Raw genomic sequence first — 23,269 nt, forward strand, 5'->3', positions numbered from 1 at the left:
AGGAATAGGTGTGGCTGTGTTCCAATAAAATTTCAGTTACAAAAAGACGTAGCTGGCCCTACGGGCCATAATTTGCAGACCTCTGCTTTAGAACATCATCAATCACTGATAGATGCTTTTTCATGCAGAAGCATGGAAAAATCCATAGTACTTGATTTCTGACCCAGAAATTTGATTTCATAAAAGCTCAGTTTCACCCATTTCCTGGACAGCCCTTTTATTATTCTAAGGGATTAACAGTTTAAACATCTTTTGGCTCTGGAAGTAGTTTATGACTTGGGTTTTCTTGTTCCTAAAAAGTAGCAGGAGAAATGCAGCTCTCTAAACAACCAAGAGGGCCAAAAGAATCAATTCAACCTTATTTTCACTTTTTAAAAAATGGTTTCCAATCCTTTAGACATTAATTCTCAAGAGAATTTTGGGATACCTTGCAGTCTTTCTTTCTTTTTCGGTCACTATGGCTGTGATTCTAGCAGCTTCTTCAGCATTGGAGGGCCCTTAATAGTGCATTCTCAGGTTCTGAGCTCACCATATTATTTCCAAGGGTTATGTTTAGATTTTTACAAATATATATTACTTTTTAAAGGCGCTAGTATTTTTAGAACGATGAGGAAAATCCATCCTTGGCCATCTGTAATACCCAGAAATTAGTAACAAGGATACCACCTTCCATTTATTCAAGCAACAACTGGTCACTCAGCAGGGACCATGGGGAATAACATTCCTTTTACAGACTCGCTATTTTCTAGGCATCATGTTAATCATGTTAACAACAGTTAATATGCATTGAATGTTGTCACTCTGCCAGGCACTCTTCTAAATTTTACTTAGCTCATTTATCCTCATGACAACTACGTATTATTAGGTTACTATTCTTATTATTCCCATTTTACAGATTAGGAAACAGGGGCACAGAAAGGTTAAATACCTTGTCCAAAGTCACTTACTAGTAGATGGTCAGAGTCAGAATTTGAACTCAGTTGGACTCCAGAACTTGCTCTTTCACACATTACCTCATTTAACCCTGTCCATAAGCCCACCAGTGGTTTACAAATGAGGGGAGGAGGGAGTTGCAGACAAGTAACTTCCCTGAAGTCACTAGGCTAGAGCCAGAAGTCAAACCTGCCACCTGCTGCCAAATCCATACTATTTCTAATACAGTATATGAGGTGAATTGCAAAAAGGGCCACCATTCTTCACCCCTTCCTGGATCCACAACCTTTGCAGTGTAGTTTTATAGCTCTTCCCATCAAGAGGTGGAGTCTATTTTCTTGCTCTCTGAATCTGAGCTGGCTTTGTGACTTGCTTTGGCCAACGTAATGCCGTAAAAGTAGCAATATGCCAGTCCCAAACCTCATCAGGCTCAAGAGGGCTTGAGAACTTCTACTTGAACCCTCGCACCCCTGCCCAGCTACGATGTGAACTCTCCAGGGTTAATTTGATGGAAGCTGAGTGGCCAAGTTGAACAGAGGTGATACATCCCAGCTAAGGCCTTCCTAGACCCAGCCTGCCCACAGACACAAGAATGGCCCCAACCAAGGCCAGAAGAACCTCCCAGCTGAGCCCAGCCCAATTGCTCTCTTGCAGGAGAATGAACTAAATAAACTGTTGTTTTATCCACTAACTTTTGAGGTAGTGTGTTATGTAGCAAAAAATCAACAGATGCCGTGTATAATAAGTGAAATGCAATTTATAGCCAAATGCTCTCCCTATTTAGCAGACAGTCAAGACTGCTACGACAGCCCCCTGGCATAGAGCCATGCCCCTGAAAGCAAGAGGACAAAGCTTCAGAGCAGAAAAGGAAAATCCTGTCACAAAGCCACTGCCCTTTATTTTATAAGGCAACCATGGGGTCACCCTCAGGTCAGAGCCTGTTGACTTTCTTTCTAAAGCCTTGTCTTTTGAGGATGACTTTGATTTTTAGAAACAAAAGCAACTCCTAGCCAAGTTAGGGAATGAAGTGATCAATGCTGCCATTGTTAAAAAGAAGAAAGAAAAGAAGCATGACTATCAAGTTATAATAAGATTTTCTTGTATGGTTTACAAACTGGATCGGACGGCAATTCCAAGAGCCTCAGAGTGAAGTATTTTCAACACTAACAGCCTTATTGGCATTCAGCAGTCCCCCCTTATCCACAGAGGATAGGTTCCAAGACCTCAGTGGATGCCTGAAACTGCCGTGAGTACCAAACCCTGCATGTAGTATGTTTTCCCCGTATATACATACCTATGACAAATTTAATTTATAAATTAGGCACAATAAGACAACAACAATTTCAACAATGTTTTTTAAGTTTATTTATTTATTTTGAGAGAGACAGCGAGAGCAAGCTGGGGAGGGAGGGGGCAGAGACAGAGAGGCGGGGGGAGAGAGAGAGAATCCCAAGCAGGCTCTCGCTGTCAGCACAAAGCCTGATGCGGGTCTGGAACTCACGAACCAAGAGATCATGACCTGAGCCGAAACCAAGAATCAGGCGCTTAACTGACTGAGCCACCCAGGCGCCCCCATGGGTACTTCTTGAACCTCTGTTTCCTTATCCATAAAAGAGGGACAATAAAACCACCCATTCAAAGGGTTACTGTAAGTAACAATGCGATCACAATGTGAAATAATGCCTGGCATATGGAAAGTACTCTACAAATGATTGCCATCAATCACCATTGATTAATCACTTAGAAGGTAACTGTTGGGTAATGGTAGATGATTAAGAAATAGCTCTTAACTTAGAGCCGTATTTCATATTTAGGTACTAACTTCCAAAATGTGAAATTGGGATCTGCTATCTGGACCCACTTAAATGCTGTGACATTCAACCAAATGTAATAAGATCAGGTAAAAACCCAGTTTCCTCTACTGAAAATCTATCCAAGCAATAAAGATGAAGTACTGATACACATACAACACAGATGAACCTCACAAACACTGTACTAAATGAAATAAGCCAGATGTAAAAGACCATATTATGTGATTCTAGTTATTTGAAATGTTCAGAAAAGGTAAATCTATGGAGATAAAAAGTAGATTCGCTGTTGCTTGGGGGTAGGGTGGAAATGAAGAGTAACCAGAAATAGCCACTAGAGATTGGGGTGGGGAGAGGTTATGGAAATGTTCTAAAATTAGATTGTGGTGATGGCTGCACAACTCTAAATGTGGTTCAGTTAAAATGAGTGGACTTTTTAAAATCCTTTTTTTAGAGGCACCCATCTGACTCTTGATTTTGGCTCAGGTCATGATCTTGCAGTTGTGGGATTGAGCCCTGCATCGGGCTCTGCACTGACAGCATGGAGCCTGCTGGGGATTCTTTCTCCCTCTCTCTCTGCCCCTCTCCCCTACTTTCACTTGCTCTCCTAACTCCATTTAACATACAAACACAGGTAGGGTCTTTTGTTCATGGTTTTAATATATATTGATTTTTCCAGGAAAGCAACCACCACATATACTGAGGGAAAAGTGTACTTTGTTCTATTCAGAACCTAAGAGTTTCTCACCATTTCAGAAAAATCCTAATACCATGGGCAATATCACTTACAGTATCTGAATGACTGATACATCGTGCGTGATGCAGTCTGCCTTTTGCAGCTATCATATTCATGGTGATTCTTTTTTTTTTTAAATGTTTTTATTTATTTTTGAGACAGGGAGAGACAGAGCACGAGCAGGGGAGGGGCAGAGAGAGAGGGAGACACAGAATCGGAAGCAGGCTCCAGGCTCTGAGCTGTCAGCCCAGAGCCCGACGCGGGGCTCGAACTCACGAACCGTGAGATCATGACCTGAGCAGAGGTCGGACACTCGACCGACTCAGCCACCCAGGAGCCCCTGATTCTATGTATATGTACAAGCAAGTCACTACTCATATCTTCTAGTATAGTTTTACCTGAGATTTTAAAAAATTAAAAAATATTACATATGTTGTAAATGGTTTCCATTTTCTTTCTCCTTTATGCTATAGTCCGCTATAGTATAAACAGCCACTATATATATATATATATATACGTGTATATATATATATATGGGTATACATATATATATGTGTGTGTGCGTATACGTATATATGTGTGTATACATACACACACACACATATATACATATATATGTTTGAAATTATTGCACAGATAGATGCAATAGATTATTAGCTAATGAGCACCTAATGAATCATGCATGCTAGGTCCATGCCCCTTATGCCCCTTTGCAATGTGACTTTGCTAATTTTTCTAGAAGGAGTCTATTTCTCACCTACTTATGGGTTGCCATGTGAGTTGCTGGCTTTGTGAATTGCTTTGAACAGTGGAACGTGGTAGAAGGGTTGCTGTTGGAGTTCCAGAGCCCCAGCCTCACATTTCTGCCTTTGCCCTCTTGTAAATGTCCTGAAACCACCAGGCTGTAAAGAAGCAGGGCTGGCCTGCTACAGGATAAGAGCCATGAGGAGGAGAACTGAAGTGCCTAGCCAACACCAGCACTGAGGCCCCAGCCATGTGCCTGACACCAGCTTGGACCTCTCAGCCCTTCCCAGTCACCTGCTGAAAGCAGTCACATGAGTGAGTCGAGGTGAGACCAAGAGAAGAACATTCAGCCCACAGAAATATTAAATCAATGTGTTAAGACGGGCAGTTTCCAGGTAGTTTGTTATAAACAACACACACAGCAGGGGCACCCAGGTAGCTCAGCTGGTTAAGCATCTGACTCTTGATTTTGGCTCAGGTCATGATCTCATGGTTTGTGAGTTTGAGCCCCACATCAGGCTCTGCAATAAGACTGTGGAGCCTGCTTGGGATTCTCTCTCTTCTTCTCTCTCTCTTTGCCCCCTCCCAGTTCACATGCATTCTCTCTCTCTCTCTCTCTCTCTCTCTCTCTCTCTCTCTCTCTCAAAATTACCTAAGCATTTCAAGATATGAAAAGGCTCTTTAAAATGTGACAAGGGGGCACAGGGCCCAACAACACAGAGAACCTTGTGCTGATGAGTTCCCACTGCTCCTAAAATAAAACCCGCACTTTTTACTGGCTTATATGATGTGGCCACTGTAGAGCGGCCATCTTACCTCCCACCTCATTAGTTTGCTCTGCTCCCCCCATACTGGCTTCCTTTTTGTCCCTGGAAGAGGTGACTGAATTTGGCAGTACTGGGTCATTAAGAAAGCTTAAGAAGAGTTGTGCTGGAGGATTTCAGGGTCAAAGCACCACAAGTAAAAGAGAGAACAAATGGTGTAAAAAGATGGAGGTGAGGTGTGTCACTGTTACTCAATGTGTCAGTGAAAATAGAAAAGAAAGAAAATCACCTAAATTGGGGGCAAGGGCCCATTTATTTATAACATTTTTTATAATTACCAAAGTAATTGACACTTATTTTCAATTTTTCAAATATTATTGAAATACTGAAATATAAGAGAGAAAAGCCCTCTAAATTTGCATCCCATTCCCCCCCCCCCCCCCCCCGCTTATGTGTGATTTTCACTTATTGGCTGACAGGTTTAGATACTATCATTTACCTTTGGCTTGGTCTATGTACTGTGCATGTCAGTATATACACAGGAAATGCCTGTGCAATATCTATTGTCAATTCAGATATAATTCCACCAACTATTTGTACAAAGTAATCATTTCCCACTCTTTTTTTTTTTTTAATTTTTTTGTCAACGTTTATTTATTTTTGGGACAGAGAGAGACAGAGCATGAATGGGGGAGGGGCAGAGAGAGAGGGAGACACAGAATCGGAAACAGGCTCCAGGCTCTGAGCCATCAGCCCAGAGCCCGACGCGGGGCTCGAACTCACGGACCGCAAGATCGTGACCTGGCTGAAGTCGGACGCTTAACGGACCGCGCCACCCAGGCGCCCCTCCCACTCTTTATCTTTCACAGAGTATGTTTGTTTAACACAATATAAAATATTGCTAGCAACCAGCTAATTTCACAGCAACACTAAAAGGTCCATAGACTTTCTTAATAGATGGTCACTTTAGTGTCCTACAGTTGTCACCTACATCTTCTCTATGACCTTTCTGCATGTAGTTGAAAACAATGATCTGGGAAAAGAATGAATAAATTTATTCCACTTGCTAAGAACATCTTAGGACATGCAGGGGTCTTTATCTAATCCTAAGGCTGAGATAATTATTGCAAATCATTCACTTAAGGTTTAGTCTCCCAGTTGTAATCTCCTCCAAAAAATCAGGACTAGAGAAATAAAGGTGAATTTTATTCTGAGCACTTAAAAGATTAAAATATGAGAGCATCTGGGCGGCTCAGTTGTTTGGGCATCCGACTCTGGATTTAGGCTCAGATCATGATCTCATGGTTCATGGGACTGAGCCCCACGTTGGGCTCTACGCTGACAGTGCAAAGCCTGCTTTGGATTCTCTTTCTCCGTCTCTCTCTCTCTCTCTGCCCCTCCCCCACTCCTGTGTGTGCGCATGCACATGTGCATGCTCTCTCTCTCAAAATAAATATTTAAAAAAACAAAAGATGATAATATCCAATGATGAACAAACTGTTTGATTAGGATCTTTATGAAAGTCACCAGAGTTCAATTCATAATATTTAAAATGACACGTATAAAGGAATTATGAATTAATCAAAATCAAAATCATCAAACTTACACAGCTTGTATGCGACAGAGTCAGACTGGAAGCAAAGTCTGCCTGATTCTGGAGGCTGGGTTCTGAAGCACTGGATGAGGTACCATAGACTTCCTCTTTTGTGTTTGTGTGTTTGTGTGTGTGTGTGTGTGTGTGTGTGTGTGTGTGTGTGTGCACGCGCGCGCGCGCGCTCTATGACAGGTGCTCTATGACATAGTAATTAGGTATCACTGATGCTTGTCTCTTTCTCTCTCTCTCTCTGCTTTATTCCCTCCAGTTTTTCTTGGAGTGTCACAGTACTCACGGGGCCAATCTAAATAAACGATCCTGCCCCACAATGTCTACATGAGGGCTCTGTCTGTGTGACTGACTGCCCCAGATCTGCCTCATTTCTTACTGCTCTTCTCCACAGCTTCCAGACCCATCTTTCATATCAGAATCTGGCCTGTGCTTTTGGCAAGCCACTGGACTGACACCAGTGTGGTCTGGGGGTCAAACTCCTAGTCTCAGGAAGCAGACTGCTTGGCTTGAATCTTGGCTCTACCACATACTGGTTGTTCCCTTGAGCTTGTTGGTTAACCTTGGTGCCGCATAGTTCTCATCTATAAGATAGGGGCACATACGTTGGGGTGCCTGGGTGGCTCAGTTGGTTAAGCGTCCGACTTTGGCTCAGGTCATGATCTCCAGTCTGTGAGTTCAAGCCCTGCGTCGGGCTCTGTACTGACAGCTCAGAGCGTGAAGCCTGCTTTGGATTCTGGGTCTCCCTCTCTCTCTGCCCCTCCCCTGCTCAAGCTCTGTCTGTCTCTCAAAACTAAAAAAACATTAAAAAAAAAAAAAAGAGCACCCACATTGGAGGCCTGCTGGGAAGATGAAACTTTCTTCAGACAAAATGCTTAGAACAATGTCTGGCACAAAGCAAAGGCCCTAAAGCGCTAGAAACTACTATTCTTCAATTCCAGCTTCTTGCTCATCCCCCTGGCTCTCCATTGGCTAGGAGGTCCCTTCAATTTTAGAGGAGGGGCTCCTTATTCAGCTCTAGCGCTAGGGGCAGCCTCCCTACAGTCTACCTTCCTCCAGAGGCAGTAAATCCAGACACTGCAGGTACAGTTAGTAAATTACTTCTGGAATGTAATAGCTAGGGCAAACTGACAAGTGCTCCCATAACTTAACCGCTATCTTAAAAGTTGGCTCTCGGGGCACCTGGGTGGCGCAGTCGGTTAAGCGTCCGACTTCGGCCAGGTCACGATCTCGCGGTCCGTGAGTTCGAGCCCCGCGTCGGGCTCTGGGCTGATGGCTCAGAGCCTGGAGCCTGTTTCCGATTCTGTGTCTCCCTCTCTCTCTGCCCCTCCCCCGTTCATGCTCTGTCTCTCTCTGTCCCAAAAATAAATAAACGTTGAAAAAAATTAAAAAAAAAAAAAAAAAGTTGGCTCTCACTTTTGAGGAACCGTATTAATTCATTCATCCGACAAATATTTAGTGAGTACCTACCACGTACCAGGCACTGCTGGAGCTACATCATAGAACAAAACGGAAAATAATGAAAGTGAGGGAACGTAACTATAAGCCAGCATTTTAAGGGCAAAATACAAATCAGCAATTATTTCTTGAGCGACCTAATATGAACACTGTTTCAAGATATAATTTGAATGGCTCCAATAAACAATGAATTACGCTGCTGTTTAAGAGTCATTTGGATGCAAGTTCAGTTGTGGGTGACAGATAAGAATGCTTCAGTTATGTAATTTTGGCTGGAGGCTGGTTATCATTCAGTTTAGCATCTATTCCCACTGACAGGATGTGAGGAACAGCTGAATTGAGAAAATGCAAATCTGTTGTGCAGATCTGGATAAGAGGAGCTCCATTTGGGTCTGACAAATGCTGATGTAATTTTCAAGGCTTCAAAAATAACCCACAAAAGGCTACATGACCAGGGGGTGAAAAAAGAGGGAATCACATTTAATTAACAAATCCCAAGTCAGGAAATGAAAGAAGTTAATGGTAATTCATCCATCTTGCATATTTGTAGCACTCAAGTTACTTGAGCTTCTGGGAAGAGCCGGAGGGCAGGCAGGGCAGGAAGCTAACCTTCCTTGGTGCCAATGAATATCATTAAATACTTCCCCTCATCCTCCTGGTCATCCTTTTAAGAGGTGAGGAAACTGAGGCTCACAGATCCCCTAGGTTTTCCACTGCAAGGAAGTGGCTGAGCAGGATTTTGGACTCCAGTGTGTCTGGCTGCCTTTAAAGTTTATCAATTTTTGCAAGCTAACAGTTTTAAGAACTCACATTTTCTACATTCCCTGATCGTTCATTACAACATTTAAACTTTAATGCTCCATTCAAGCACCCTGCAGCATTTGATGTTTAGACTAGTTTCACTTAGTCCCAGTGGCAGCTCATCTGCAGGATGTCGAAGATGAAATATGAGTTGGCATGAGGATGCCTCATTAATCTCTAATACAAACAGAAATTTTTCTGATTCTTTAAAAGCATTTTATCATTGCTTAGAGGCTGGAAACTGTTTCTAGCCCCCTCATTACAAAACTATTTATGGACAAACATTAGATATAGAACCCTCAATGTAAAATCTTAATTACTGCCCTTTTAGCTGATTTTTGTGTGCTCTGAACGGGTATAAATTAGAAGGATAACAGCTGACGAAATTAGAATAAAGTCTGCACGATTCAATAGAGCTGTGCCAAGTCTAGATGTGCATTCACAGCACCTAGATCCCTTCTTGTTTTTTCTCCACGTCCATTCTTATTTCAGAGGCTCAAATAAGAACAGAAACAAAGGGTAGGGAAAAAAGAAACTCCAGCTACTGAAGGCTTTACTGCTCGTTTGTGGTTTTCTTGAGGACAGGGCCATATCTGGTCCTCTCTGTGTCCCTCCCTAGGGTCTGGCCCCGTAATCAGCACATAGTAGGGCTAAACAAATATTTGTTGAATAGAACTTAATTTGGGTGACCTAATCTGTCTGCAGATATTCCTTACACATATTCAAACAAAGGTTATTCCACTGTGCTCATTTCATTGTTTAATCATTGTGATCCACCCTTTGTTCAATCTAATAAAAGGCACAGCACACTTAATATACTTTGGCCAACAGCAAGATTAAAAAGAAAAAATCCCTGAAATGTGACTTGCGAGACTGTGTGGTCTCCCTCATTTAGCAGCAGGACCTGAGGCCAGAGAGACAAAGCCACTTGACAATGGCAGGGTCAGGCCAAGGCTCTGCTCTCTGGCCCCTGGCCTCACTACCAATCCACATGGCTGCACCTTGCACCTGTTAACACCACATTGAGGAGGGGAAGGTCAGTTATGAATAGGGGACAAGAATTAAGTCCTCAGGAGAAGCCAAATGAGCAAATGAACAAATGCAGGAAGTGGAAGCAGTTCGGATTTTATAACCTGTGGCAAGTAACAATCTGTTCTTCACACAACAGATATGGATTTAAAAATCAGTGTTTCCGGGGCGCCTGGGTGGCTTAGGCGGCCGACTTTGGCTCAGGTCATGATCTCACGGTCCGTGAGTTCGAGCCCCGCATCGGGCTCTGTGCTGACAGCTCAGAGCCTGGAGCCTGTTTCAGATTCTGTGTCTCCCTCTCTCTGACCCTCCCCCGTTCATGCTCTGTCTCTCTCTGTCTCAAAAATAAATAAACGTTAAGAAAAAAAAAATTTATAAAAAAAAAAATCAGTGTTTCCTAGAGCTATTTAGAGGACAGTCTCCAACTCTCATTGTTTGGGAGGGACGAAGTTAGGACTATCTGGGGTATGGGTGTCTCCTCAGTATATAAAAGCACTATCCAGGCAGTATCCACTTCTCAGAGAGAGGCTCTGTGCTGAAGGGCGACCAAACAGTTCAAACCATTAACTGTGAATGCTCTCAAGATCCTGGGATGTGTCAAACTGATTGGGGTTACTGCCAATCTTTTAAGTATCATTTTGAATCATTTAGCCTGGATTTGAATCCCAACTCTGCCATTCATCCTTGATCACCATTCTTTTTTTTTTTTTTAATTTTTTTTTCAATTTTTTTTTCAACGTATTTTATTTATTTTTGGGACAGAGAGAGACAGAGCATGAACGGGGGAGGGGCAGAGAGAGAGGGAGACACAGAATCGGAAACAGGCTCCAGGCTCCGAGCCATCAGCCCAGAGCCTGACGCTCCAGGCTCCGAGCCATCAGCCCAGAGCCTGACGCGGGGCTCGAACTCACGGACCGCAAGATCATGACCTGGCTGATGTCGGACGCTTAACCGACTGCGCCACCCAGGCACCCCGTTGATCACCATTCTAAATGTCCTTGTTCTCCTGTTGCCTCATCTACAAAATGCAGACGGCACTAATAGGAATCTCACAAGGCTATTGCTAGGGATGCATGAAATCATGGATGGTAAAGCACTAAGCAAAGTACTTGGCCAATATTAAATATTGTGGCTATTTTATATTCTTCATGTGGGCCATCCCCAATTCTAGGATTCAAAACTGTGCAGGGAACACACACGTCCAAAGTATCCTGTCAGCTGTAGAAAAGAGGGAGCCTCCATAAGGGAGTTTACAGGAAGGTGTGCAGGACTGGGACTCCATTCACACACATAACTGGCTGCAGCTTGACAATGACTACTGCTAACGGAGCACTCACTATGTGCCAAGCCTCTCCTGAAGCAAGCTACATGCACGGTGCTGGACACGGAGTAGCGAGAGGCCAGAGGTGGGAAGGCCAATCCAGAGTCAGATAAAATTTAAGGAGAGCTTTAATCTGCACACAAACACAGTCAAAGGGAGTGAAAGATCTGACAGACCTGGTAGATGCCAATTACCCAGGAGAAAGGCAGGCAGGGAGGCCAAGAAGGTGGAAAAGCTCTCCGGAGCAGATGGCAGTGCGTGTGTGTGTGCACAACTAGATGTCATGGCTGGAGTGGAGTGAGTGACCAAAACACAGCCTTCCCTCCCAAAGGGATTGTTTTGAGAACAACCACTTGATGGTACTGAGATAATGAAGTACCATCTGATAAAAAGAAATTACTGAGCATTCAGAAATAAAGAAACCCCACAAAGCAACTAACCTCAAAACATTTTTCTTTCTTTGCTTGGTGAAGCAGGCTAGCCATTCCAGGAAGCAGAACTGGAAAGATGAATGTTTCCAAATATTCCTTGGGGGAACCTAAACCAAACAAAAAAATCCCACTGAAAATCCCAAATGGCCCAAATGAATCTGGGAGAAACATTTGCTTCTGAACCAAAAAAAAAGATACCATCCATGAAATAACATGACCTTAATGTTACATTTTACTCCAGACTGCTGAGTTGGGCTGTAATCTTGAAGAAACTTAAAATATCTTTGAGCCTCTGCAGACTGGCAAGGATGGAGATGGGGTCTTGCACAGGGCCAGGGCCACAGGCACAGACAGTAAGGAGGCCAGTGTGGCTGGAGGGAAAGCAAGGCAAGTGTGGTGGTGATGAGGCCAGAGAGGAACAGGGTGGGGGTACGACGTCTAGGGCCTTATGGCCATAGTAATGGTGGTGGTGGTTGTCAAGGCCCAAAGCACACCAGCAGAGATAACAGAACAGAGCGATAGGAGAGGTCTGGCACCAGGGAGGGCCAGAGGAACTGGGCCCAGGGAGATGGAGAAAGTTTAGATCTCTGGCTCCAGGCCACAATGCAGGGCAGTATGATATTTTCTTCCACTTCTTTCATTTCCCTCTCTTTGATTTTAATGTAAAATCAAAGTTTGCTTGGCTGTTAGTTATCATCTTTATTATATTTTAACATTCAAGATAAATCAGTGGGATAAAAGATATTTGTCTTAATAAAAATTAGCGGTGCCTGCATGGCTCATTCAGTTAAGTGTCTGACTTCAGCTGAGATCATGATCTTACGGTTTGTGAGCTCGAGCCCTGCGTTGGGCTCTCTGCTGTCAGCAGAGCCTGCTTCAGATCTTCTGTCCTTGTCTCTCTCTGCCCCTCCCCAACTCACTTACTTTCTCTCTCTCTCAAAGATAAAAAAACATTTGGGGCGCCTGGGTGGCGCAGTTGGTTAAGCGTCCGATTTCAGCCAGGTCACGATCTCACGGTCCGTGAGTTCGAGCCCCGAGTCAGGCTCTGGGCTGATGGCTCAGAGCCTGGAGCCTGTTTCCAATTCTGTGTCTCCCTCTCTCTCTGCCCCTCCCCCATTCATGCTCTGTCTCTCTCTGTCCCAAAAATAAATAAACGTTGAAAAAAAAAATTTAAAAAAAAAAAATAAAAAAAAACATTAAAAAAAAATAGGGGCGCCTGGGTGGCTCAGTCGGTTGAACGTCAGACTTCAGCTCAGGTCATGATCTCACAGTTTGTAGGTTCGAGCCCCACGTTGGGCTCTGTGCTGACAGCTCAGAGAAGCCTGCTTCATATTCTGTGTTTCATCCTCTCTCTGCCCCTCCGTGACTCATGCTCTGCCTCTCTCTCTCTCTCTCTTAAAAATAAATAAACATTGAAAAAAATTAAAAAATAAAATTAAGGGGCGCCTGGGTGGCTCAGTCGGTTAGGAGTCCGACTTCGGCTCAGGTCATGATCTCATGGTCCGTGAGTTCGAGCCCCGCATCGGGCTCTGTGCTGAAAGCTCAGAGCCTGGAGCCCGTTTCAGATTGTGTCTCCCTCTCTCTCTGCCCCTCCCCTGTTCATGCTCTGTCTCTCTCTGTCTCAAAAATAAAAAAACGTTAAAAAAATTAAAATTGAAATTGAAATTAAAATTAAAACAAGAGCATATTCTTTCATACTTATGTGGTCACCTTGAGGTCTGTCCACCCCATCCCCATCCTGTGGTTTTGCAATGTTACAAGCCCCAAATTACAAAAGACAAAATTTCACTTCCTTACTTACATGTTTTTGGATGGATTTTTTCCAACTTAACTTGAGGACAGGGTACATGTGAGTCCGTGGTCAAACGAGGAGTTGAATAAAGGTGCTCTGTATTGAAGCCATGGAAAATTGTTTCCTCCACTGGTGAAACCTGATGGGGGGTGGTATTGGGGAGGGAATCAATTCATAAAATTGTTTAAATAACTGTATTTTCTTTATAACCTAACAAAGGATAAAACTCTGTATTAACTTCAGGTTCAAGGGGCATAATGAGCACAAATCTCTGTTCCTCCTCCCTTCTGAGACACCTAAAATGACAATCAAGGAATAAAGCCCTCATAGAGAAAAGAGGACAACCAGAGGATGAAAGATTTGCAAGCATTTCTAAAACAAATGGGTGAAGCTTGTCATCAAATTAAGAAAGAGAAGGAATGGTAGCCCAGGATCCACAAGAGGAAATTGCCCCGGAGGATGGGGGTCCCTCGTCCCATCAAAACTCCAAAAGGCTTCAATGATTTGGAGGCTCCCTGCCTGCTAACCCCGAGGAAAAGTCTTCCAGTAGACAATCACTCCCCAAGGGCTCACAGTCAGTTTTTCCACTGGCAGAAGAGACTCATCCAGAAAACAAACCCACATGCACAATAGCAGAAGAAAATCATACTAGCTACAAAGAAAAATCCACTCAGACCCCCATTTTAAATTTTGAATAAATAATCCAAGTTCTCCCACACAGATAAAACACATCAATAGCATAAGAGACAAAGATCAAGACCTACAAAGAACTGACTCTGGAAGAAGCACATACAATTTAGGGAAGGGAACTGTAGTTGGTATCTGCAGAGCAATTTGAGAAAGCATTGCATCCCTAAAGCGAGAAGAGGATGCTATGAACAAGGAACAATCACAGACCAGGAAATTTCTTAGACACAAGAATCTCTAATAGTGGCAGCTGTTATAATGTACTAGAAGTGTAGAGACTTAGGTTTGGTCCCATCTCTGTGACCTGCTCAAGTCGCTGAATGTCTCAGAACCTTGCTCTTTTATTGTAAACTTCATTAAGTCCTGTTTTACTCCAAGTATACTGCCTGAGGGCCCTCCTTCCTAGTTGCCTTGTCCTTGGCCCTCTTAGTACAGTCGTTATTTTGCTCATGCTGGCATGCTTAGGAAATGTGCTCTATCACCTGCTGTCCCCAACATGGACATGTGTTGACTCCTTTGTGAAGACCTTTCTCATCCAGGATCTCATTTGAACCCCACAGAGGTCCTACGAATTAGTCGAGGATCATCTGTTCCATTTAAAAGATATGAAAACGGAATCTCAGAGAGATTATATGAATGATGCCCTTTAAGTCACACCATTAGGAGTAGAGTTAGTATTGGCCACCATTTCTGGTTTTAACTCCAGTGCCTTCCCTCTCCCACCTCCCTAGCTCATGACACTGACATTCACCAGCCATTGGCACTGTTCTCACGTAAGAACCTTTTATTTGGGTTGGGGCCTGTGTGATACTCACAGTAATCATACCTTCTGGTTTGACTTTACATCCCTCTGGAAAGGGAGGCAGCTCAGCTTCATACTCTAAAGAGTGGGAAAAAAAAAAATCCTCAATTCCACACTTCATTGCAGTTTGCGATGCAATTTCCCTTCTTCTGAATAAAACATTCTTAAATTTTATTTTCCTTGATGATGTATAGAAATGAAAACAACTGGCTATTACAGGTTAGTAATTATCGTGAGCCACCTTATTTAAAATGGGTAAAAGAGGACTGTTCTCTTGCATGACAGAGTCAGGCTTTATGGAAGAGGTTGAGGTTCTTTTGCTGAGAGGGTACAACTTTAGATTTTGCCCCCAAGTTATGGTAACTACCAGGAATGAAAGAAGGAAGAGAATGGAGGGAAGCTAAGAGAAGACACGGATAGCTACAGAGGGGAGGGGAGGGCAGAATAGAAGTGACAGAGAGATGGGCTGTCCTTTGCAGTCATGAGGATGAACATGAAGATGGCCCGGTTGGGGTATGCATTTGGAAGAGCAATCCCATAAAGACCTTGCTCCTCAAAGTACACTCAAGAACGAGCAGCACTGGGCATCCCTGGGAAGTTAGAATTGCAACACCTCAAGCCCACCCCAGACCTGCTGAATTTGAACCTGCATTTTAACAAGATACTAGCTGACTTGTGCACACAAGTGGTAGCTCTGCTGTAAACTCCAGTAGTTTCCTATCCTGGCTGCACACTAGCATCACTGGGAAGGGGAGCTTTTTGAAAATACTAAAGTCTGGGCCTAACTCCAGAAATTCTGATTCAATGGGTCTAGGGCAGAAATGCTCATGGGCTACATTAGTTACATGCCTAAAAGAAAGAGTGGTAAAAATATTTCTGGAAAAGTCAATGTTTTAAAGGCAAATGCATAATCACTTTGTAGCAAGGAGGAAAAAACAGTTTCTGGGCAAGATGGTATTGATGGAATATAACTGAATTGGACACATGCTTTCTTCTACCACCTGGTTCCTTGTCAGTAAAACATCTCTTGAATTTTTTTTTAAAACTCCTAGGTATCAGGCTGTGATGAGTATGTTACGCTGCAGGAGCAATTTTGATTTCCAATACTAGCTATATTAGTTTTCTACTGCTGTGTAACAAACTACCACAAACTTAGCAACTTAAAACAACACAAATTTATTATTTCACAGTTCCTGTGGGTCAGCAGTCCTGGTATGGGTTAGTCTCATCAGGGTGAAATCAAGGTGTTGGCCACGGCTGTGATGTCATCTGAGGGTTGGGTCTTCTTCTAAGATCATTGGTTGTTGGCAGTTCTCAGTTTCTTGTGGTTGTAGGTCTAACGTCCCCATTTTCTTTTTGTTGGTGGGACTCCCGGCTCCTAGAGACCACCCTCGAGTTCTCGCCATGGACAGTTCACACATGGTTAGTTGTTACTTCAAGATGAGCAGGAGTCTCTTCTGCTTTAATATCTTTGACTTGTTTTAAGGGCTCATCTGATTAGGTCCAGCCCACCTACCATGATCTTCCTAATTTAAAGTCAACTGATGACGAACTTTAATTACATCTGGAAAATCCCTTGACAGCAATGCCTAGATTTGTGTTGGATTGAATAACTGGGAGGTGTGTGCAACTGGGGAGTGGGAATCCTTGGATCTTAGAATTCCGCCTACCGTAACAGCTCGGGCTCTACCACTTTGTTTTTCCTCTCAAGCAAGTAAATTCACTCTTCTTCCCCAAACAGTTTGAGAAACACGAACATGGTATGAAAACTATTTATTTAAAGATATATACATTTAGAGCTCTGATTACAAAGGCAATACATGCTATTGTGAGAAAATTCCAAAGAATACAGGCCTGTCTTATGTAGGGAGTGTAAGTCACATCTGATCCCATCACAACCATAATAACCACTGTATTTACTAACATATGTATATAATATGCAAATACATTTATTTACATTAGATCTCCTACACCAGGTCAGACCATCCAAGTATAGAACCTCATAGCACAGTCCTTTTTCTTCTTCATTTATATCAGCTTTATCCTTATTTGAAGTTTGTAAAAATTAATGACTATCTCTTCTAATAGACTGTATTTTGTGAGGGAAATTGTCTGGGTCTGCTTATGCTCAGTATCATATTCCCAAAGAATACTTGCTGAATGAATGAATGAACAAAATAAAGAGTATAGCAAGTTACTTTTGACCCTTTATCTATTAATTTGTTCATATTTATTGACGGCCCGCTATGTGCCAGGAACCATTCTAGATGTTGAATGTGTGACACCCTTCAACGTTGTTATATACAGGATATGCCACAATTATTTAACCAGTGTACTCTTAGTGGGTGTTCAGGTTTTTTACAATGCTTCATTATTACAAACAATGCTGCCATGAGCATCATTATATATATATCATAAATTGGAAGGGAGATATATTTGTAGGATTATTTCTTAGAAGTGGAATTGTTCTGTTAAAGAAAAAAAATAATTTAAAATTTGGGCCCAAATGCCAAATGTTCCTACAAAAAGTTTACAACAATTTATACTAATAGTGAGAATCTCTGTTTCTCTGGGTTATTACCAATCCTATATTTAAAATGATATTTTGCTTTTATCTGCATTTCATTGTCATTTATTTTTATTTTTTCTATTTAGATTTTTTTCTAAGAAGACTTCTTAGGAGTTCACTTAAAGTTGATGGAAAAAATGCATATTTTTTCATCATACAACCACAAAAGATAAACAGTTGAAATGATTATGTAGAAGCATGGGAAAATACATTATCTTCAGGATAATCTGATGTGTTTGTGATTTCAAGTCTGTAATATTTAAGAGAATCTGGCATATTTGAGAACTTGTCACTTTTGCCTTGTGATTTCAATTTAAAATATATAATTGATTACAGACTGATGCTTTTTTCCACTGAAAGCCACATGAGTTTGTATAAATTTGATTAAGTTTATAAAGAGTATTGAACTCATTAAAACAACTTGATTCACCATGGTTTGACTCATTCAATTTATTTTCTGAAATAATTTTTAATTAAAAAATTTTTTGTGTGTTTATTTATTTACTTTGAGAGAGAGAGACAGAGCAAGCAGGGGAGGGGCATAGAGACAGGGAGAGAGAATCCTAAGCAGGCTCTGAGCTATCAGCATGAAGCCTGATATGGGGATCGAGCTCACAAACCATGAGTCAGATGCTCAACCGACTAGTCACCCAGGTGCCCCCAAAACATTTTTAATGTTTATTTTTGAGAGAGAGAGAAAAAGAACATGCACATGCACGTGAGAGAGCATAAGCGGGGGAGGGGCAGAGACAAAGACACAGAATCTGAAGCAGGCTCCAGGCCCTGAGGTGTTAGCACAGAGACAGATGAGGGGCTTGAACTCACAAAACTGTGAGATCATGACCTGAGCAGAAACCAAGAGTTGGATGCTTAACCGACTGAGCCACCCAGGTGCCCAGGAATAATTTCTTGTGGCTAAAAGTACACAGGACAGGACAGTAGTACTGTGCTTTGTACCTCACTTGGAGAGCTTATTTAAAATGGAGAGCTTGGGGACTTACCCCCAAGAAGTCCCACCTCATTAGGTCCAGTACAGAGCACAGGAATCTGCATTTTAATAAGTAATCTAGATTTGATGCAGGTGCTCCCAGTCTACACTTTGAAGCATGCTGTATGTTGCCTAAGGGTTTGGACTTGAGTGACACACACATCGGAGTTCAAGCCTGGTTCTGCCACTTGCTTCAGGCAAGTTTCCTAAACTCTATCTGCTTCAGTTTCCTCATATGTACAACAGGCAAAACCCTGAGTTCTTGTGAGGTTTAAATGAGAGGAAAAGCATCTAGCACAGTGCCTGGCACATAAAAAGCAGCTCAATAAATGTTGCCATTAGGATGACTTGAACAAATGGTAGGGGATGAAACAAACAAACAAACAAACAAACAAAAGATCATTAAAGGGCTTAGGTATTAAGGTAAAGAGTTTATCATGAAAGCTATGAAAATCATTGCAGGTCATGGCATAACGTAATCAGATTTGAATTTTAAAGACATTCCTGTGGAAGATGGTCTGGACGGTGGCCTTCTGCAAATAAAAAGCTACAGCAGCAATCCAAATAGGAAGTGGTAAGGGCCTGATCTAAAGCAGCAGCCATGAGAATCAAGGGTGATGAGTTGGGGGTTACAAATGTTAAGCAGGTAGAATTTGTAGGGACTGGGGATCATGGAAAGCAAATGGGAAGCATGTTAAGATGAATCTCTGATTTCTGGACTGGGTAGCTGAGTGAATGATGGTAACACTCATTGAGATGGAAAGTTGTTGGTGTCTAGAATAGTGCCTAGAATCATTACTGGCCCAGCATTTAAAACAGTTCCCAACATGGGTAGATATGTTGACAATATATGAGAATAATTTCATTGGAACCATAAGGTAAGTAGGAGCTAGTCTGTGCTGGGTTAAGAGAATAGGAATTAAAGTGGTATGAACAAGGGCAGTGTCTTCTTTCCAGAAGCTTGGATGAGAGAAGAACATGGGAAGACAAGGGCTAGAACATAATAGGGGCTAAGGGAGAAGTTTTTCCTTAAGATGACAGACCAAAGGATGTTTGCAAGCAAAAGCCAGTAAAGAAGTTAGATGTAGGAGAGGGGGTGACAGAGCAGGATCCTGGGATCGCAGGAGGATGGTACCAAAGCACAGATGTAGGCGGAGCTGTGAATAGCAGGGTAAACACTTCTTCCATGCATGCAGATGCAATTATGTTTATTGGTAATATGGAAGTTGGAGGATCCCCTTCCTGCTTCTGATTGCCTTACTATTCTCGGTGAATGCCTCCGACATTTACTAAGTGGTATCACACAATGTTTGAGGAGGGCAGTAGAAACTTGGGACTAGCAGATGGGGGCTGTTGATTGACAGGCACTGTGAGAGCCTCTTGGTGTCATTTTTCTCCAGCTGTACTCAGCTGCTGCGCTAGGGTTACGAGCAGGCATTCAGAGCTGGTCCATACTGGTATCTGGGAGGTGGGATGGAGGAACTTGGTTTTACAATAGCTTTAAGGATTGAGGCCAGAGAGGGTTTGGAGTGATGAACCAATGGCAATAATGAGGATACTGATGAGAGTAGTAACAGCAATATCAAAATAGAAGATGGGAAACTCACGATACTTTGACTCAGTCTTCCTTAAAAACTATAGTTAAAAATCATGTCACAAGTAGGATTTAACTAGAAGCCTTGGCAGTGAAGGAACTTTATTTATCAATAATATAAGTGCCTTTGAGAATACAAAGGTCAGAGGTAGTCATCACTGTTAAGATGAGACAGAAAATTAAAGAACATTTACAAGTAAGTTGTCAACTTATACACACACACACAGCAGCAGCAGCATAGGACAGTCTTAAGTCAGATATTTACCTGTTCTGTATTTCATTTTCCTGAAACTGAGTTTCTGGCAGGTCTGATTGCTGTGATAATTAGCTTAAAAATTTTTTTTAACGTTTGTTTATTTTTGAAGGAGAGACAGTGTGAGCAGAGGAGGGGCAGAGAGAGAGACACACACACACAGAATCGAAGCAGGCTCCAGGCTCTGAGCTATCAGCACAGAGCCCAACGCAGGGCTCAAACTCACAAAGTGCAAGATCATGACCTAAGCCGAAGTCAAATGTTTAACTGACAGAGCCACCCAGGTGCCCCAATAATTTGCTTTTTAAATGGAGATATACTAATAGAATGTAATACTTAACCTCAAACATAGAATTACCACAAAGTCTGTTTTTCATGTTTGTCGTGAGACACTAAATCTTACTATCTCTTATAGAAAATTGCATGTTAGAATGTTTAAGAAATTGGGTTTATTCACCTGGGTTGTAATAATCATCACAGCACCTGAGTATATAATTCATCACCTTTGACCTCATTAACTTCTTTAAAAAAAATATTTTTTTAAATTTACTTTTGAGAGAGAGACAGAGCATGAGCAGAAGAGGGGCAGAGAGAGAGGGAGACACTGAATCTGAAGAAGGCTCCAGGCTCTGAGCTGTCAGCATAGAGCCCAACGTGGGGTTCAAAATCATGAACTGTGAGATCATGACCTGAGCCAAAGCTGGACGCTTAACCAACTGAGCCACTCAGGCACACCAGACCTCATTAACTTTTGGATGTAACTCTGTCACTTTGTGAGCGGCATCAGTTCACTTGCTTTTTAGAGAGCACCAAAACCTTTTGTCTTTGCTTTCTCCCTACAGGGCTGTTTGACCAAAATAAATCCCATGATTCTAAAACACAGTGCAAACCATGTTTCTTTGTTAACAACAACAAACATTTATTGAGCACTTTCTAAATGCCAGACACTGTGCTAAGCATCTTCACATACATTTTCTTATTCGGTCTTCCCAACAGCCCTGTGAGGTAGGTAAGCAGTTTCCCTAACAACACACGAGCAATAAACTGTATTATGAAGAGCTGTTTGGCTTGGAGAAGTCAAAATATCTTTCACTTTCCTGGGGAAAAGAGAGCCACAACTACCTTCAAATAAGAGTGGATTCTTTATGGTAGAGTGAGATCAACTTGGGCCATGGCACCAACGGGGCAAGGATCAAAGGATCAAATTATAAGGAGGACATTCAAGATGAAACAGATTTTTCTAAATATAATGTAATGCTGGAGAAGGAATTCAAACACTGGATGCAGGTGAAACGGACAGCTGCTGAGGTATCGATCAACTGTGTCCACTAACTATTCTCTTTCTCCTCTGTATTTTTCCACTTGTTTCACCTCCTTGCTCTCTCTCCTTCTATCCGATCCCGTATACTGGTGCATTCACTCTTTTTTCCATTCAACATTTACTGGCTTGCACTGTCCAATATAGTAGCCACTAGCCACAAGTGGCTATCTAACTTTGTTAAACTTAAAAAAACTGAGTACTAAAGTTACACTAACTACATTTCAAGTGCTCAGTAACCATGTTAGTAGCCACCACATATTTTTTTTATTGAGATGTAACTCATATATAACATTAAATTAGTTTCAGGTGTACAACATGATGAATCAGTAGGGCTACCATATTGAAAAGTTCTGCTGGGCAATGCTGTTTCACACAGCTGAGGTAGTGACAGTAGCCACAAGAATGAAAAATCTTGAGTTCTTGACCTTGAGGAGCTTACAACCTACAGGAGAAAAAGACCCACCCAATATTATTTTTTCAAGAGCTAACAATGAGCTCTTGTTGGAAATCGGGCAGTTTGCTAAGCACTTTCTAGGACTGTTTAGCTGCAACGCTCCTAATACCATAAAATAGGTGTCATTATTATGCTCATTTTACAGAGAGGGCAGTAACTTGCCCAACAGGTGAAGAGTATTGTAAGGCCTCATGACCAAGCCTATGTGTAGGGCCACAAAAGAAGTTGAGCTAACCTCCATTTGAGGATTTTAAGGAAGATTAGAAATGGGAGAAGGATTAAAACCCAAGTCTGTATAGACCACGCTTACCCAACATGTGGGCTACAGACTACATCAGAATTACTTAGGATGCTCGTTAAAAGCACAGATTTCCTGCATCTGATTAAGAGATCTGGGGGCAGGGGCTGGGAACCTACGCTTTAATCGAGCTCGCCTTCTCCGCCCCAAGATTCTTTCCTATTCATTAAATGAGGTTTGAGAGCCACAGTCCCCACCACTGGGTCCCCTTGTTCCGCTTTCCCCTGCCTTTAATCTGACTACGGATCAAGGTTGGAGACTGTGCTGCGTAATCTCGGACAAACCTCTCGGAGCCTCAGTTTCCCCATGCGTGAAATGGAAAGCCCGGCGGGCCTGCGGCGCGGCTGCTAGAAAGCCATTCAAAGTAAGCGCCCAGAAAACGCGGCTCTAGCCTGACGAGTCCCGCCCCTCTCTGCCGGCCCGGACTGCCTACCCTCGCAGATCTGCTCCCACAGGTTCTTGCCCAGCGGCTCCGCACCCTGTCCGGGCGAGACGGGTAGCTCGGGGGATACGGGGGACACAGTGGGCACTGGCGTCCGGGTAGCATCCGACGACTCTGTAGAGCCAGCCGGTTCCTCGCGAGGGCCGGTGCGACTGCTCACCCGCCCCGGGGCCGCCATGGCCACGGTTTCCAAGGCAACCGCCCTCCCAGCAGGGCTGCGACCCGGAAGGACCCAGAATTCACGGGGGCGAGCCAGAGACTCGAGATTAACTTCCGGGTCGCGGCGGAGCTGGCTTTCACGTGGAGGCGGGGAAGATTGGCCTGTGGGTGAGTGCTGAGGGGCGGCCCAGGCGGGGAGGCGCGGGGTCTGGAGATTGGGCTTGGGGACTTGCGGGGCAAACTAAGGGAAAAGCGGGCGACTTGCACCCCAAATCCACACCA

The 23,269-nt window shown here is 42.9% G+C and overlaps 1 protein-coding gene across 4 annotated transcripts in view; it reads right to left on the reverse strand.

The window, feature by feature from the left end:
- Positions 1-23,041, reverse strand: part of IQCK (IQ motif containing K) — a 130,821-nt gene extending 107,780 nt beyond the window's left edge. The window contains exons 1-4 of one of the 4 annotated variants that reach the window (XM_043560395.1): positions 22,820-23,041; positions 14,923-14,987; positions 13,430-13,559; positions 11,638-11,735 (exon numbers count right to left, since the gene is read on the reverse strand). In XM_043560395.1, coding sequence (XP_043416330.1) covers positions 11,638-11,735; positions 13,430-13,559; positions 14,923-14,987; positions 22,820-23,006 — 480 coding nt within the window. In that variant the 5' untranslated portion in view covers positions 23,007-23,041. The remainder of the gene's footprint in view (positions 1-11,637; positions 11,736-13,429; positions 13,560-14,922; positions 14,988-22,819) is intronic. The other 3 variants (XM_043560396.1, XM_043560397.1, XM_043560398.1) reach the window with 3 other exon arrangements.
- Positions 23,042-23,269: the final 228 nt, after the last annotated feature.

Source organism: Prionailurus bengalensis, chromosome E3 (assembly GCF_016509475.1).
Source record: "Prionailurus bengalensis isolate Pbe53 chromosome E3, Fcat_Pben_1.1_paternal_pri, whole genome shotgun sequence".
Classification (NCBI taxonomy): Eukaryota; Metazoa; Chordata; class Mammalia; order Carnivora; family Felidae; genus Prionailurus; species Prionailurus bengalensis.